Source organism: Spermophilus citellus (genome assembly GCF_964194105.1).
Source record: "Spermophilus citellus genome assembly, chromosome: 2".
Lineage (NCBI taxonomy): Eukaryota > Metazoa > Chordata > Mammalia > Rodentia > Sciuridae > Spermophilus > Spermophilus citellus.
The window spans coordinates 37,579,790-37,596,691 of NC_138183.1; the positions used below are offsets into that span (position 1 = coordinate 37,579,790).

Sequence of the window (16,902 nt, forward strand, 5' to 3'; positions counted from 1 at the left end):
AAGGGTTATGTTAGACTGCACGCCCATTCTCTTTTTTGAGTGCATACTGGAAGCTTGACTTTGTCATTTTACCTGGCATCCAGGTCATGTTCTCCTGTGCAGTGGTTCTGAAAACTAGGACATTTTCTACAGTTTTTGGAATTCCTATAAATAGAATTTACTCACATGCTGCCTACTGTCACCCCTGTACCCCATAGAGGCAGTACCCTGACTGTCCCCACCCACCCTGGCACCAGCTGCTCTGTAGCTTCCCACTATCACAGGCCCCTGGAGGCCCCCAGGGAGTCACCAGCACACGCCACTGTCTGTGTCTGGGGGAGGCCATGCCAGGGTGCCCAGGGGAGGGGACTGGGCTGTTGGAAACTTTAATCAAGCAAGGACCGTTAACAGCTGCAGGGACGCCTTAGGAAACAGTGAACCTCAAAAAAGGAAATACTTGTAGAATCTGTTGCCATGACCCATGATGATTTTTCTGAAAATGGCCCATCATTCCCTGTGGTGGCAAAAGGTAACAGCTTTCACAGGCACCCCTTGGGCCACAGGATCAATTTATCCTCCGAGTGGGCTGCGACATAGACACTCACCTCCCATGACACCCCTAACAGAACACAAAGTGCTGGGGATGTGTGCGCATACACAAGTACACACACGCACACACATATATCCACCTCTCCTCAGACACATCCTCAGGTGCCAGGTGTGCCATTCTGCCTCAGTGGCCACCCTCTCTGGGGCAGGCTGGACAGTGCTGTTGTGCACCGTGTGCTCTGCGGCCCATCACAGAGCCTGACACACACCACCAGTCATATGAGCTATTAGCATGTGGTGAGGACCTTCCTTTTCCTCCCCACAGCTGCAGGAGGGGTTTCTGAGGGGGCGGATGTGCTCTGAAAGGGACTGGGTTTTTCCCTACTCCATTCCTGTCTGGTCTCAGCTGTTTCCCACCCCCTGAGGCAGGCCCTTTTGGCATTCCTGGGAGAGTCAAATCCTGGTAAAAGAACATTAGGGAGCACCCTTGAGCACTGCTGCTCAGCAACTCCCTCTCTGCTCCATCAGCCAGGTCCTCACCACCTTGGAGGGCATCCTAATTTCTGGGGGTCTCTCCTATACACAAATGCCTCTTTTCCTTGGGGATGGGTATAAAGGGACAAAGTTGGGAGGTTATTTTTTTTTAATGTTGGGGTTTCGATGCAGAGTGTCACATTCTGCCCTATCACTGAGCTACAACCCCAGCCGTCAATACCTTTCATTTTAATTAATTAATTAATTAATTAATTGCAATACTGGGGATTGAACCTGGGCATGCTACCACTGAGTTATATCTCTTTTGAATTTTTTTTTTTAATATTATGGATTTAAACCAGGGTGTTTTACCACTGAGTCATATCACCAGCCCTTTTATCTTTTGAGTCAAGGACTCCATAAGTTGCCCAGGCTGGCCTTGAACTTGTGATCCTCCTGCTTATAGGCATGTGCCATCACTTCCCTTTTTTTTTCTGTTTTTTTTTTTTTTTAATTTTTATTATTGGTTGTTCAAAACATTACATAGTTCTTGACATATCATATTTCATACATTTGATTCAAGTGGGTTATGAACTCCCATTTTTACCCCGTATACAGATTGCAGAATCACATCGGTTACATATCCACTGTTTTACATATTGCCATACTAGTGTCTGATGTGTTCTGCTGCCTTTTCTATCCTCTACTATCCCCCCTCCCCTCCCCTACTTCCCTGAGACCTTTTAAAAGAAGACTTTTACTGGGCATGGTGGCACATGCCTGTAATCCCAGCAACTCAGGAGGATGAGACATGAGGATCACAAATTCAAGGATAGCCTGGGCAACTTATCAAGGTCCTGAGTAACTTAGTGAGACCCCTTTTCAAAATAAAAAATAAAAAAGGCTGGGGATGTAGCACAGTTGTAAAGTACCCTTGGGTTCAAATCCCCAGTACCAAAAATAAATAAATAATAAAAACTTTACAAAAAAAGTTAGAAGAAATTTCTTTGCCTTATTTGTGGGTCTAGGAAGCTGTAGCTTGATTTTTGTGAAACTCCAGGCTCATTAGTTTCCTGGCCCTCACAGGGTGAATGAAGATCAGTGCTACCACAGATTTCTCCAGAGGTGCCCTAGCTATGGCTCTGTGTGGCAGTTCTGAGGGTTACACAAGAGAGAAGATGGGTACAGCCTGAAAGCCCCCAAGTTGATGGGGATATGACACCCATTTGAGTCACCAAATCAGGGACTCACTCATAGACCTACTGGAAACCCCAGAATGACAAAGAGCTAAGGCTCCATGCTAGGAGACACAATCTGATGGGAAAGATGAAACCTCCTTCTGGAACAATGATTGGAAAGATCGCCTGGTGTCAGTTGGGCACAAAAGAGCTCCAACCACACATCAACAAGCCCCAGTAGAGGGCAGTCAGGAGGAGAGGGCAAATCAGAGAAGATAACTGGAACCCAGCAGTGTGGAGCCCCAGTAGGATACATGAAGAGAGGGGGGACACAGGGCTGACACAGGGCCAGGCCTAGCCCCTGGCCTGTGCGCTGGACCTGAGTGTTTCCCTCCTGCCCTTTTGGCTCTGACCCAAGATGACTTCTGCTTCATTGAGCCCATCTGTCAGAAGCTCATTCACATCTTCCTCTTTTGTTAAGTGGGAGGGCAAAGAGCTAAGAAGTGCAATCACAGAGATCACAGAATCTAAGAGTGTAGAGAGAGGAGAGTGGCCAGGGAGGCTTGGGTCCTGTGAATGAGAGGGGAGACTCCAGCCTGCAGAGGTGCTCAGGACCATGGCTGATGGTATCACCTATGCAGACCTGCGGTTCGTGAAGGCACCTCTGAAAAAGATTGTCTCCAGCCAGTTAGGAGAGGGTAAGGGGGGAACATGGGACTCCTCCATCCTGTCTATCCTCTTTCACAACCCACCCTCATCCCACAGACCACACCTGACTTCCACTTTGGTTCTTTTTCTCTTCAGACCCAGAGGCCTATGAGGATGGGGAACTCACCTATGAAAATGTCCAAGTGCCCTCAGTCCCAGGGGGGCCCTCCGGCTTGGCCTCCTCTGGACTAGGGGACAAATCAGGTATGGAGAGCCCTGGGGATGGGTTTATGGGGTTCTCTTGAGCTGGGGAGTCCACAGAAATCTTAGGAGGACAAGGCCTTGGAGAAATGAGGAGGGTGGTTCTTAGAAGAGCATAGGATAAATGGGAACTAGGGGAAGAAAAGTCTCTGGGGCAAGGTGGAGATCCCAGGGGGTCAAGTGTGTGGGGGGAGGAGGGGGAGAGGGTGGCTGATAAGTGCTGGAGGAAGACTCAGGGCAGCCCTGTGGGAGATGGGTTCTGGGGGGAAATGGGAGCCGGAGGAGGGAGAGGGAAGAGAGCAATGCGGGGTGGCGGTTGCGGGCAGGCGGATAAGGGCCCCTGAGGTAACGATAAAGGGATAAAGGGAGACTGGGAGGGAGTGGAGGGGAGGGTGGGGATGAACCGAGACCGGGAGGTGGCTGAGAGAGTCGCGGCGGGGGGCGGGGGTGGGTGGGGGGGGAGGGCGAGCAGAGGGACTCCGGGAGTGATGCGGGTGTCCCGGAGCAGTGGCAGAGGGTGTCTCAGGGCAGCCCGGAGTCCCGGTGTGGGGCGAGCTGCGGAGAAGGGGCGTGATCTGAGGCTTTCACACTGGACGTTGCTCTTCCGCAGGTTTTAAGTCAGAGCAGCTAACTGCGACCTGGAGCTCCGCGACGTCGTCGCCTGTTGGAAGGCTTCTCCCCTGTGGGTATAGTCCCCTTCCAGCCCCGCGCGTGCTTCGGAGTGTGGCGACCCTTTCGTGCCGCAGGGGTGGGGCTGAGGCCCGGGAGCAGGGGGTTGAGCGCCGATCCCCATCCTGTGCGGTTCTTTGTGGAGATGAGCCCAGGGCGCAGCCCTGGGACAGCTCGCACAGCACTGCGACCCCGGTGCCTGCTCTCTAAGCCGCATCCGGGTAGGGATTATTCCAAGACGGGTCCATCCAGTTCACTACCCACCATTCATTTGGTCCCAGTATACAAACCCCGTCATCCCCTTTCCCTCTTTCTTCTGAGATTTAGTTCCCCTTTACCAGGCAATGCGCCTTAACTCACTTTACCAATTACAAATCCCCAGTCCACGTTCTAGAACACCCTCTTTCCTCTACCTGCAAAACCTCCCACTATCCGAAAAACCCCACCACACTGCTCCTTTGCCCTCCTCTTAAGAATGTCCTCTCAGGAATCGCCCTGCTGCCCATGCCCTCAGTCTGTAAATTGTTTCCTGGGACTGACTGCCTTTCATCCCTGTCCTTTAAGGTAGTCCAGCTTGCTCGCAATACCTCCTGTTCAGCTTGCTCTTCACCTGCCTGCTGTTAGGGGTGGCTGCCATCTGCCTGGGAGCCCGCTGTGAGTATGGCTGCCCCATTTCCCACTCACCTCAAACTACTTCTCTCCTCTCCCCCATAGTGCCCTTCACAGAAGAGTTCATAGTCACTACCACCACATCCTCAGCTTTTGGTCTGGTTTCCTGCTGGGTCTATTTTACAGTGTCCTGACTTCCCAGTCAGTCCTTACCTAATCCAGTACCTCTTTAAGCTTTAGGCAGTCAGGTCTTATATTTTAGCCTGTTATGCAAAAAGTTTTATTAAAATGATGCTGTAGTCTCAAAACATCAGGGTCCGGCTGGAGTAGATGCCCTCCAAATCTCTCTTTATGGCCAATCAGATCTGCAGGTATCTCAGAAACTCCAGCAGGTGAGCAGTGTTCTGGAAGACACTAATAGCAGCCTTCAGGAGCAGCTTCACCTAAGGATAACTCAGCTGGGGCAGAAGGAAGAGAATCTGCAAGAGTCCAAGAGAAAGCTGGCCCAGAGTCAGGAAGTGCTACAGGTGGCGCAGAATAATCACCAGGCTGCTGAGGGGAAGCTAAAGGACTGCCAGTTGGACAAGGAGAAGACCCAGGAGGCTTTGCAAAGGGAGGAGGATCAGAGGAGGGCCTTGGAGCAGAGGCTAAACAACATGCAGAACACACTGAAACCCTTCTTTAAATGCTCCCCACAAGGTATCTGCTCTGGGAGAAGGGAGGTGGGAGAGGTGGTCTGTGAAGAATGGATTCAAGCAAGGAAACACTGTGCCAGGGCTCTATCTAGCTCCCAGGGATTGTTCAGAAAAGGGGCAATGAAGCAGGAGAGTGGCTGCCTGAGCTATGTAACCTTGGCCAATGGGGAGAAGGATCAAGCAGCATACTGGATTTAGGGCTCTAAGGCTAACTCTAAGGCAGATCCTGGTGAGGGGTGGGTGGCAGCCAGCAGCAAGGATCTAGGAACCCCTTGAATTTGTATGTGGAATTGGTTGTTTGCACATTTTTCTAAAGACTTGGTGGCAGCTTTAATTAAATTTCAATACATCTGAAATCCCCCTAAAAGTTAAGAATTACTTATACTAGGTACAGTCGAGAGGTGGGACAAGACAGCTTAAGTTCTCAGGCACATGTGGCACCCATCATGAGGTAAATGGGTAGAGTTAAGGTTTAGGAGACCAGGATGGGGTATCCATCCATTTTCAAAACAAGAGTCCAGCCAGTAGGTAGAGGTGGGTAAAGGGACACCTAAAAAAGGAAAGACTATGTGGAAGCAGGCTGAGGTTCTAGGCAGGGTGCCAGGCCTGAGGGGACTGGAGTTTTCATGGACTATGGTGGAGGTTGGGTTCTATCTTGCACAGAGGACATGTAGATGCTTTCTTCAGGTTTAAAACAGCAAGATTACATGTAATCACCCATCCCAGCCCTTATTTTCTTAACTTTTTTTTTTTAAATCTACTATGGACCCTTAGTCCCTTGAAAGTACTGCCATTCATTCCTATAGCTGCAACCCATATTGCTCCTCTACTGAAAGGTCGGTTGCAGACTTCCATTCTGATCACAACTGCCCAGGCTTCTTCTTTCACCTCACTGAAGCCTCCTCCACCTTGGGGACTCTTGTTTCCTTTCTTCCCATCAGCTATTTCCTATCCTCATTTCTCTCCCTACTCATGTTGTGTTTTGGAGTCCAATTATTCAATAACTCATCCCTTTGTTCCATTGTCTATCTCTTGCACTGGACTGGTAAAAACTCTTACTTTCAGGTTGGGGATGTAGCTTGATGATAGAACATTTACCTAGTATGTATGAGGGTCTGGGTTTGATCCCTAGTACACAAAAACAAAACTCACTTTTCTCTCTCTCTCTCTCTCTCTCTCTCTCTCTCTTTTTGTTGCACCAGACATGGAACACATGGCACACATGGCCCCGCAAATGCCAGGTAAGCACTGAGCTACATCCCCAGAACTTTACTAAAATTTTATTTTGAGACAGGGTCTCACTAAGTTGCCCAGGTTGGCCTCCAACTGGCTATCCTCCTTCTTCCACCTCCAGAGTAGCTGGGATTAAATGTGTGTGTCATCAGGCCCAGCTCTATTTGCATTTTTGCCTATCCACCCCTCCAACATTTATGCTGGGGATTGAATCCCAGCCCTTTTTATAAAAAATTTTTATTTTGAGACAAGGTCTTGCTAAGTTGCTGAGGGTCTTGCTGAGTTGCTGAGGCTGGCCTCAAACTTGAGATCCTCCTGCTTCAGCCTCCCTAGTAGCTAGGATTACAGAGGTAATCCACCACACCCAGCTGATTTTTTTTTTAAAGAGAGAGGAGAGAGAGAGAGAATTTTTTAATATTTATTTTTCAGTTTTCGGCAGACACAACATCTTTATTTTATTTTATGTGGTGCTGAGGATCCAACCCAGCACCCCGCACATGCCAGGAGAGCGCATTACTGCTTGAGCCACATCCCCAGCCCCCAGCTGATTTTTAAACATTTTTTTTTAGTTGTAGATGGACACAATACCTTATTTATTTATTTATTTATTTTTATGTGGTGCTGAGGATCGAACTCAATGCCTCACACATGCTAGGCAAGTGCTTCACCACTGAGCCACAACCCCAGCCCCCATACCCAGCTGATTTTTAAGTGATGGAGTTAGGACTGATGAATCAAAGTACTGGAGAGAGCTAGGTTGTGCTCAGGAGCACAGATTGGGACATAGGATGTTAAAGAGGGATGTCTATTTCTTATGCATAATCAGGAAAAGAAGAACAGAGATAGAAATTTTGAAGTGGGAAGGAGGGAAGTGGAGAGTAATTACAAAACAGAAACTAAGCAAAATGGGAACCAAAGTTGTCTCCTTATGGAAACATAGGGAGAGGAGGCAACTGGTGGCTGGAAGAGTGTGATGAAGTTTCGATGGGCAGCAGAGAATGCTTTAGGGAGCAAATGGGATGAAGGAACAAATGAGAGACCTATTGACCAAATACAGGGGACTAGGTGAGGTTAACCAAACTGTTGGGGTAGACTGTAGTCTTTCAGAAATTGGGGATAATAACCAATTCACTTAAACCTCCCAGATTGTTCAGAAGAAATATTGTTAGCGGGTGTGGTAGCACACACCTGTATTCCCAGCAACTCCATATGTTGAGGCAGGAGGATCACAAGTTTGAGGTCAGCCTCAGCAATTTAGAGAGGCCCTAAGCAACTTAGGGAAACCCTGTTTCAAAAAAGGACGGGGGGAGGTAGCTCAGTGGTTAAGCACCCCTGGGTTCAATCCCCACTACCAAAAATGAAGAAGGGGGGGGGAGGAGGAGGAGGAGAAATGCTGTTAAATGTTAAAGACACTTAAAAATAAAACAAAACAGAAAATGATTATATGGTGGTAAGGCATTTCCAGTATAGGAAAAAGAAAGGAAGACTGCAAAGATCAAGGACTAGAAGTCCATGATGTTGCCAAGATTAGACCTAGGGGAATGTTGTTAACAACCAGATTGTGAGTAGTCACTTTCATTCTAGGGGTTGTAATGTTGCAGTCTCTCTGCTTTACAGGCCACTGCTGTCCAGTGGGATGGATACTGAAGGAGAATCGCTGCTTTTACTTCTCATCTATTAAGCAGTCTTGGACGAAGAGCCAAACTTATTGTAAATCTATGACCTCCAACCTGGCCACATTCAGTGAAAGTTATTACTCAGTAAGCATACCCTTACCCACAGAACGAAGGGGCACTGTTAGATGAAGGGAGGTATGCCATTGAATAAGGAATGGCAGTGCACACCTGGCATATGTGCCATGGCTTACATTCCTTTTCCATAGCAAATAGTGATAATCACAACACTCTTTGCCACTAAACTTGAAAATGGCCTGTGTCTTCTCAGTCCTGTGTTCCAGATGGCTTCTGATTAGAGTTGGCATGAGAGTTGAAATTTATAATCTCTACTTTGTGTCTCATCTTGCTGGTCAGCCTTATGGGTGCTTAACAGCTCTTTGACTACGAGGTGCCAGATTTGGTGGGTTGGATCATAGCAACTGGTTCCTTGGGACCAGAACAGTCCTAACATAGCAAGTCCTCTCCAAAGGATAGTGGAAATTCTTATCATGTTGGGAGGTGAACTAAAGAAAGAGTGTGACTGTTTCTGCAGGGTGGCACTTGAAGGATGCAGGGAGAAGTCATATACATGTACAAGACATGAGCTATCATATACCAAAGATGGGTGCATTCCCTTTGCCAAAGTTCATAGGTCTTTTCCTAGAGTGTTTATTTTCTCTTATATTTCTCATCACTATCCACACATCTCTGTTTCCTCTGAATCTCATTGTATCAGTCCAGCAGAGAACCTATATTTTCACATGCTGGTTCAGATTCATATTGGATTAACCTCACCTCTAAAAAGGAGCAAAGGAGGACTTCTGGTTTACAATATTACAGGTAAGTTTGTGAGGACTTTTTGGCATTTTGAACTCCATAATCCCCTCAAAAAGACATAGTAAAAAAAATTTTTTTCCCTAACTTCAGCTCCCAAATTTCTTCTATAAATCAATACTGTAACTGCCTAATTTTTTATTCCCTCTATTTGATTAAAACTTTAGAGTAGTCTTATTCTCTGTTCTATCTTTGGTGTCTAGAAGTCCCTGGCATAATTTAAAAAATTACTAGGTTGAGATCCATATCATGTTTCAGAGGGAGAAACTAAGAATTTAGCTTGGGCTTCACAGCCAAAGGGACACCTGCATTCTGACTCCCCACCCCTTGACAAGACTGCCCAAACTGTCCAGGCCACTTGGGGCATAAGAGCCATCCCAGGGAAGTGAACAAGGAAGCAGTGGAGTAGCTTTGAGAATCACACCTAAGGACTGTGGCCACATCCTCATGTTCCCTATCTGGAGTTTTTATCTTTAAGATCTGGGATAGGGTTGGGGTTGTGGCTCAGTGGTAGAGCACTCGCTTAGCATATGCAAGGCCCTGGGTTCGATCCTTAGCACCACATAAAAATAAGGATATTGTGTCCAACTACAACTAAAAAATAAATAAATATAAAAAAAAGATCTGGGATAATATTTTTCTGCCCTGGACTTAAAAGCTTTTCTAGTTGGAATCTAGAAATCTGTCTCTGAACCATGCCCAGAGATGGATATAGGCTGTTTTATGCACAGCAAGATGAGAGAAGGTAGAATGGATAAGGAGTCCAGAGCATTTCCCACTTCTAATCATTCTACATCTTATCCTTAAGCTCATGCATGAAGATGGAAAAAAAATGGTCAGAGTGGTGGAGTCTGTCGTCAGACTCATGTACAAATTCCCTTCCTTTCATCTGTGAGCAGTCATCTTTCAGTTTTCCAGATGGGGACCATTCTTTGCAATGAATGGGGTAAGCATGAGAGATGGGGCTGAGGCATGGGAGTCCAGGGACAGAGGGGAAACTTGTTCCTGGGTTCGATAGTCACATCCTCAGCCTCTGATGACTTGGTCTGCTTATGTAAGGTAGGTTGGGCAGAAAGTCTGGTGATGTGGCTGTCCAGGGAGCTGGGGAAGGTTTAGTGACAGTCAACTATGGAGCTCACTGATGCTTTACCCTTCCAGACACTCATGCTAACAAGAGCTTATGACTCTGATCCCTAACCTGTGGCCTGCACATCCCAAGATTGTCATCTCCAGGCATCGCCTGAGTGTGGGCATTGCCAACCAAGAGCTGATCCACACCTGAAACTTCTAGCCAGCCTGCTTGAAAATGAGTCCCAGAAACTGGACTGATCCTGGGAAGAGGATAAAGAAGCCTCTAGAAGGGACTTTGACTCCCGCTTAAGAACCTCCCATACTGGAAATGGGTGGGGGGAGCAGGGCGCAAGGGCTGAGTGGATGGGGCGGCCCGGAGCCAGCCAGGCAGTTTTTATTGAAATATTTTTAAATAATTTGCACGTGTTAGTCTCCTGTGTTGTCAGCAATGCTGTGTCTGGTTCAGTGATCCCCGTGGGAGAGTGAGCCCAGGGGTTGGATAGGAAGTGCTCTGTCCCTTGAGTCCATGCTGAGGCTCCCCTATGGGGAGAAGAGCCAGTCAGCCCATCTGGGGCTGGCATTGTCCAGCAAGTGTGCTCTGTCCTTACAGGGTGTCCTGAAGGCCAAAGTTGGAGGCCTGAGATCACAGGCCCCACTGCTAAGAGCGTGCCCCAGGCAGCTGCAGGCTGGGCGTGGGTGGCTTGGCGTGGTGCCCTCGGTGGCAGAGGAGACTGCCCGCCTCACAGTTCAGGTTGCGGTAGCGGGCGACAGCTGGGGTGGGGCGGGGGCACATGGACAGGAAACCGAAGCTGAAGGGGCCAAGGCAGCAGCCAGGACAGGGCAGCCCCTCCTCGGGCTCCCGGGGAGCTGAAGGGGGTGGCGAGGGTTCTGTCCTCTCCAGGGCTGCTGCCCGGGGCAAGCTATGCTGAGCCCGGTTCCAGGGCTCCCCTGCCCAGCCTTGTGGGGAGTTCACCACCACAGCTGGGGGGTTGTTGTTGAGGGGAGGTCCTGATCTAGGGGACCAGGGCTGGGAGGCTGAGGAACAAGTGCTGATAAAGTTGTCTGTGGCCACCGCCAGAGGCAGCTGGGGAGCTGGTCCTGGGGGTTCTGGCTCGGGGCTGCTGCCCTCACACTCCATCTTTTCTTCAGCAGAGGGACCCACAGCGGGAGGGCCAGGACCTGGCAGTGCAGTCTCCATACGTCGAGGGAGTTCAGGGGATGAGGGTAGTGAGCGGCAGCGTCTGGCAGGTGTCCCAGGTTGGACCAGGGCCTCTGGAGTAGTCACCAAGGGCAGCTGGGTAGAGGGCAGTGGTGATGGTGGAACAAGGGGCAGGGGAGTGACCGGCTTGTTGGGTGTGTCCAGGAGCTTGATCTTGCCACCCTTGAGATCTTCCCGTAGTGAGAAGGGGTTGACTCGTGTCAGATTGTCCCCCCAGTTGGGGGGTGATTCTGGTGATGGGGGCAGGAAGAGGTCTGACCGGCTTCGGGAGAGCCGAGGGTCTGGCCTTGGAAGCGTGGCAGAGGGACCACCTCTTGGAATAGACCCTATAGACAGAGAAGTCTGTGATCACCATTCTTAGCATTTGATTGTGGCTTCTGAGTGCTTCATTAGAAAAGGGAGTCACATAGGTTCTCTTGGAAAGAGGAATTTACCTCTCCTTTTTTTTTTTTCTCTTCTGCCTTGGGCTCTAGCATTAGAAAACATCTTCTTTGAGTTGTCCCCCCACCCCACACCAACTCCTAGTGTTCTCAAACTTTTAAATCCACTTAACCTCCCCAGATAATTCCCTTGAATTTTGACAGGCAAAAGGACTTTCATTGGGTCAAGGTCATGCTCACTTACCCTGATCGGTCTTTTTTTTTTGGTACTAGGAATTGAATCCATGGACCCTTTACCATTGAGCTACATCCCCAGCCCTTTTCACTTTTTATTTTGAAACAGGGTCTTGCTAAGTTGCTGAAAATCTCACTGAGTTGCCTCAAACTTGAGATCCTCCTGCCTCAGCCTCTTGAGTTGCTGGAATTACAGGTGTGCACCACCACATCCTCACACACTTATCACCTTTTGCTCTCTGGTCTCTCAATATATATACCCCAAAGCTCTGTCACTCCAGTACTCCAGCTTTACTTACCTTGATTGTGTGTCAGGGGAGTCCTGGTAAGGGGTGCTGGCTCAGGCAGCTGTTCAAGGATCCATTCTAGGTGCTGGGTGATCTCAGTAAAGGGGGCCCGGGTGCTGGGTTCCATCTAGTGGGTAGACAGGTAGTGTTAGGGGTTCCTGAGTTTTCTTCCTATCACTGGAGACCCATAGAACAGTCATATCAGCTCATAGATGGGGGAAGGGGGGATGGGAGGGAAAGAGAGGCTCTTACGCTGCAGCAATGGATGGCCAGGAGTAGGAAAGGCAGTGGGCAGTCATCCCCCACCAGGGTTCGGAAAGCAGGCACATCCAGGCCGAAGTCCTGAGGATACAAGTAGGGCCTCTAAGTCAGCCTTCCTTGGGTTCTCCTCCTGCCCCTCTTTGAGGACCTCTACCCCTCCTTGATTATGGGCCATCTTAGTCTGAAGTCTCCCTCTGCTTCAAACCTAGAGATGTTCACCTCTGTACGGGGTAGGTAGTCGGGATCTGCAGGTACTCGGGCGATAAGCTCACAGAGGACAATCCCGAAGGCAAAGACATCAGCCTATGGGTAGGAGATAATAATGTCAGGGAGACAATTGACAGTTTTCATGTGTGGGGAGGGTGATGGTGAGGGCATGGGGGATTTGGGGAAAATCTTGAATATCTGGTAGAATTTTGGTTGGGATGGGGCCTTATGAGAGCATCTCAAGAGTCTCCGAAGGCCCTTGGGGCTCTGATCAGTTAATGTCTTACCTTCTCATCATACAGCTCACCCCTCAACACCTCTGGAGCCATCCAGTATGGGGAACCCACCACAGCCAATGGCTCCTTCCTTGCCCCTTCCCTGCAAGGGCAGGGGCAGATAGTCAGAAACATCCACTCAGGCATTTTCCCCAGGCAAAATGATATAAAATGAGGACCCTCCCCACCCCAAGGGAAATGTCCCTGGGGGGTTCACTTCAAAAGAAGACCTCTGGGACGCTTGTGGGGGAATAGAGTATTTACTTTACCTATACACAGGAATCTTTTCAGCCAGCCCGAAATCACCGACCACGGCCGTGAAGCCTCGGTCTTCCCGTCGAACCAGACAGTTCTGATACACACATATAGGCATCCTCACACACTTATCACCTTTTGCTCTCTGGTCTCTCAATATATATACCCCAAAGCTCTGTCACTCCAGCATAACCCCAACCTTTCTCCCAGTTCTCCAGTGCACCCCAATATTGCAATATTGTCCAACACTTTAAACAGTGTGATAGTTATTAGTCCCTCAGAGCCTCTCACCCTAGGACCCCGGGATTCCCCAATACCTTGCCACTCTAATATCCTAATATATCTATTATCCACATTCCAATATCCATCGGGCCTAATACATTATAACCTAATAGTCATGCCTCCACCCACCTTGCCAGCCTACCTTGGATGTGAGGTCTCGGTGGAATACACCTTTAGCATGCAGGTACCGCAGGCCTCGGGCAATATCCAGAGCTAGGCGGAGCCTGACTGGCCAGGATAGGGGCTCGGAGGAGCTGAGCAGCTGTTCTAGGGTTCCCCCATTCATATACTGGGGCATAGGGGAAGGAGAATGAGTGTCAAGGTCTCAGCCTGCATTCTAGGTCTCCCACTTATCATCCAGGGGATATTCAGGAAGATCACAAAAGTCAAAAATGTGCATCTGTGCTCTAAGGGCCTCCATTCATGTTCTAGGGCTGCCCTGTCTAATGCAGTTGTTGCTAGCCATGTGAAACTAATTGAGTTATTAAATTTAAATACAATTAAACATTTAGTTCCTCATTCACACCAGCCACATTTCCCATGATGTAGCACCCCCCCCCCCACACACACACACACAGTAGCTGGTGGCTACTGTACTGGACAGTACAGACAGAACATTTTCATCACTGCATAAAGTTTATGGGACTGCTGTGTTCTAGAGGACAGGGGGAATGAGACCAGATGAGGCTTCCTATAAGTGTTTTATGTTCAGGGACCCTCCCCCTGGGAAGAGGTCCTATGCCTCTCCTTATTCTCTGTAGATACAGCAGGCCCATTGATCCCTTTCCTCTTGGTGATGGTGGTAGTGGTGAAGGTGGGTTCCCCTTTATTAACCTATCCTCACCTCTGTAAGAGCGTGCAGCTGCCCCTGGTGCACACAGACCCCCATGAACCTGGAAGAAGATGGGGAGGATAGGAGGGCAGGCTGTAAGAGACCCGGCCCCTCCTTAGTTCCCACTTTTTGCACTGGTTCTTCCCCTTTCCCTCCAGCCCAGCAAGGTGCCCAGCAAGAGGCCGGAGTCGCTCACCTTAGGATGTTAGGGTGCCTGAGCCGGTTCATCAGCTGCACCTCCCGTAGTGTATTGCCCCGGTTACTGGGGAGCTTGTTCATCTTCAGCACCATGACTTGCCCTGACTGTCGGTGCCGAACCTGGGGGCAGTAGGGGCCGGTGAGTGTAGGACAGATTGGGTGGGTTGCCAGAGTCCGGGATCTCTAGCCTGGGGGCGAGCCCCAAGTTCCAGCCTCTAGTTGAAGGCTCGGTCCCGCCCCTCTGTGCTCTCCGCGGGTCTTACCTTATAGACCTCAGAGAAGAAGCCGGCCCCGATCTTCTCAGCGCAGTGGAAATCGTCCACACGCGCCAGGCTGGACACAGCGCTGCGGAGAGCTCGATAGGAGGAGGGGCGGCCCCGGCCCGGGCCTCCGCCTGCAGCCCCCGGCCCAGGCGGCCCCTCCCCCGGCGCCTCTCCGGGCCCGGGCCCAGGGCCCCGCAGTGGGGGCCGTTCCCCGGCCATGGCCGGGCCCCCAGCCCGGGCCTGGCTCACATGGCAGGGTCCCCGGGGCCCGGGCAGGCCGCGCTCGCCATGGGAGCGGGCCTGCCCGATCAGGGGTGCCGGGACTCCCGCTCCCGCCGGGAGAATGGAAGACCAGCCCAAGATCCTGGGCCCGCCCCCGCCGCGCCAGCTAGCTGGGCCCGGGTGGACGCCGCTCCGCTCCGCTCGGCTCTGCGCAGGGCCTGGGCCTGGGCCGGGCGGTGGTGGCAGCGGCGCTCCCGGGAGCCGGCGGGCGGGCGGGCTCCCCGCAGGCGGAGGCGGCGGGCGGCGGCTGCTCCGCTTCGCCGCCGGGGATCAGGCTCGCGGCCTGCCAGGGGCGGGGCTGGGCCCGGCTGCGCTTAACTCCTTGGAGCCCGGCCTCCGGCAGCGGCCACGCCCCCCCAGGTACGCAACCTCCGTCCTTGGCAGCGACACTCTAGGTGAGCGTGCCTGGGGTGCCGGGGTCAAGTGAGTTCAGGCCCGGGTTTAAATAGGGAATTAAGGGCGGACTGCTCAAACGTCTTTCAGCTCAATGAAGCTCAAACGTCTTTGAGCTGCCTTGAAAATCCTTTCTTCTCCCTCGGGTCACGTCCGTGGAGGAATAGGTTCAGGAAGCCTCCACCTGGGCTCCATGGATCAGCCTGGCAGATAATCAGACCCCTCAGGCCCAGCCATAATCGTAGGCAGCCCAGCAACCCGTCCACCTTTCCGGCCTGTGCTCCAGCTCCGACTGTCCATTTCCCAGGTTTTTCGACCCCTACACACTAAATGTCTGGAGTCCCTAACGCCTTCTACCTTCTCCTCGGGCGTTAATGACACGCCAGGACTATAGAGAGCCCCTGGCTGGCCCATCCCTGGCTTGGCCCGATTCCTCCTCACTCCATCCCATCTCCCCGAAATAAAGTTCAGATTCCAGTGCTTCCGCTCAGTGGCCACCCAGCCTGGACCTCCCTCTTTGTCCAAATGACCCTCTATTAAGTGAAGCCTCCACCTGCCGGGAAGCCCCTCCTTCCGCGAGCGCCTGCCCCTCAGCAAGATCCCACCCCTTCAAAGACCGTTTTCCCTCTGAGACCCCTCCCCTTTCCTTAGAAAGTGCCACCATCAGTGTACATCAGAATCCCTCAGTGCTGCACCCCCTCCTCTGTGTGTTCCTCCCACTCAGTGAGACCTTTCTGGGTGACTCCACCAGTCATTGTGACCCCTCCTCTCAAGGTGACTCCTCCCCTCCGTATTGCCCTGCCGTTATCAATGTGACCCCTCAATCTGATTCCTCCCTCCGTCAAGTAGAAGGAGGGTCTGCCTCCTCAGGCCAGAGGAGGAGCTGCAGCTGCCCTTTTTAAAGTCAGGTCGGCGTCCTGAATGCGCAAGCCCAGTCTTGGGACGCTGAACTCGCCTTACTCAACGCTTCCGGTTCTGCCACTGGCTCCTCCTCCAGGTCAGCCGAGAAAAAACCAATCAACACCGGGATTTGGTGACGTCATGGTTCGGGGCAGTCGGCTCCCTGCCTAGAAGTTTCCAACATCAGTGAGCCTGCTGCCACCTAATGGCAGAATGGAGGGAAGGCGCGGGCCTCTGGAGTGGAGTCAGCTGAAGAAGCAAAGTCTCAACTTTTTCTAAGAAATTTAAAGCACTGTATTTCTGTTGCAAACTAAGAAATATAAACAGAGTCTGCATCGCGTGGGTGACTACCTTCTAACCGATTTCTGTCACGCATTTATGAGAGTTGGAACCAAGAACTGCTATTTGCTTTTCAAGGGCTAATGAGAAAGAAATACAGGTCTTAGATGATGATGCATCACTTGTTTGGGTTGAGAGAAGGTATAGGAAAGACTGTCGTTGTATAAGGGAAGGTATCTCACCAGTGTAGAGAGAGGACAGGGAGTCATTTCCAATCCTTGTAGAGCTAGTTTAGGGAGTCCAACGCTGAGAGCAATCTCTGCCTAGGCCATGCTCATTTTTCCGGAGACATTTGGTCTCACCAATACCTGCTCACTCACCAATTAAATTATTGTTAACATCTACGACTATTTTTTGAATTTGCTTTCTAAAGTTGTGTGAGACTTTAAGTACTAGGAATTTATGCCTCATTTTAATTAATATCAACATGGTTGGCTTAA

At 50.6% G+C, this 16,902-nt stretch overlaps 2 protein-coding genes across 2 annotated transcripts; one reads left to right on the forward strand and one right to left on the reverse strand.

Annotated features, from left to right (window-relative positions):
- Positions 1-2,742: 2,742 nt before the first annotated feature.
- CD72 (CD72 molecule) lies at positions 2,743-10,090 on the forward strand. Its single transcript, XM_081276077.1, has 8 exons — positions 2,743-2,878; positions 2,985-3,092; positions 3,700-3,771; positions 4,323-4,412; positions 4,731-5,066; positions 6,265-6,303; positions 7,913-8,055; positions 8,687-10,090. The coding sequence occupies exons 1-8, from the start codon at positions 2,797-2,799 to the stop codon at positions 8,792-8,794; spliced, it is 978 nt and encodes a 325-aa protein (XP_081132203.1). The 5' UTR covers positions 2,743-2,796; the 3' UTR covers positions 8,795-10,090.
- Positions 10,091-10,233: 143 nt separating this feature from the next.
- On the reverse strand, positions 10,234-15,735 carry TESK1 (testis associated actin remodelling kinase 1). The gene is made up of 10 exons (XM_081276069.1): positions 14,549-15,735; positions 14,284-14,405; positions 14,100-14,148; positions 13,398-13,544; positions 12,988-13,070; positions 12,731-12,821; positions 12,456-12,539; positions 12,228-12,317; positions 11,988-12,102; positions 10,234-11,400 (listed from the first exon to the last, which is right to left on the reverse strand). Exons 1-10 carry the CDS (start codon positions 14,765-14,767, stop codon positions 10,514-10,516), a joined length of 1,887 nt encoding a protein of 628 aa, XP_081132195.1. The 5' UTR covers positions 14,768-15,735; the 3' UTR covers positions 10,234-10,513.
- Positions 15,736-16,902: the final 1,167 nt, after the last annotated feature.

Bases quoted from the DNA above. Each gene is read 5' to 3' on its own strand.
- CD72 (XM_081276077.1), top strand. From the start codon at position 2,797: ATGGCTGATGGTATCACCTATGCAGACCTGCGGTTCGTGAAGGCACCT. The intron at 5,067-6,264 runs GTATCTGCTCTG...TTGTTGCACCAG, and splicing joins CTTTAAATGCTCCCCACAAG to ACATGGAACACATGGCACAC. The intron at 8,056-8,686 runs GTAAGCATACCC...TCATTGTATCAG, and splicing joins TCAGTGAAAGTTATTACTCA to TCCAGCAGAGAACCTATATT.
- TESK1 (XM_081276069.1), bottom strand. From the start codon at position 14,767: ATGGCCGGGGAACGGCCCCCACTGCGGGGCCCTGGGCCCGGGCCCGGA. The intron at 12,822-12,987 runs GTAAAGTAAATA...CTGCCCTTGCAG, and splicing joins GAAAAGATTCCTGTGTATAG to GGAAGGGGCAAGGAAGGAGC. The intron at 12,318-12,455 runs GTGAACATCTCT...TTGTATCCTCAG, and splicing joins ACTACCTACCCCGTACAGAG to GACTTCGGCCTGGATGTGCC.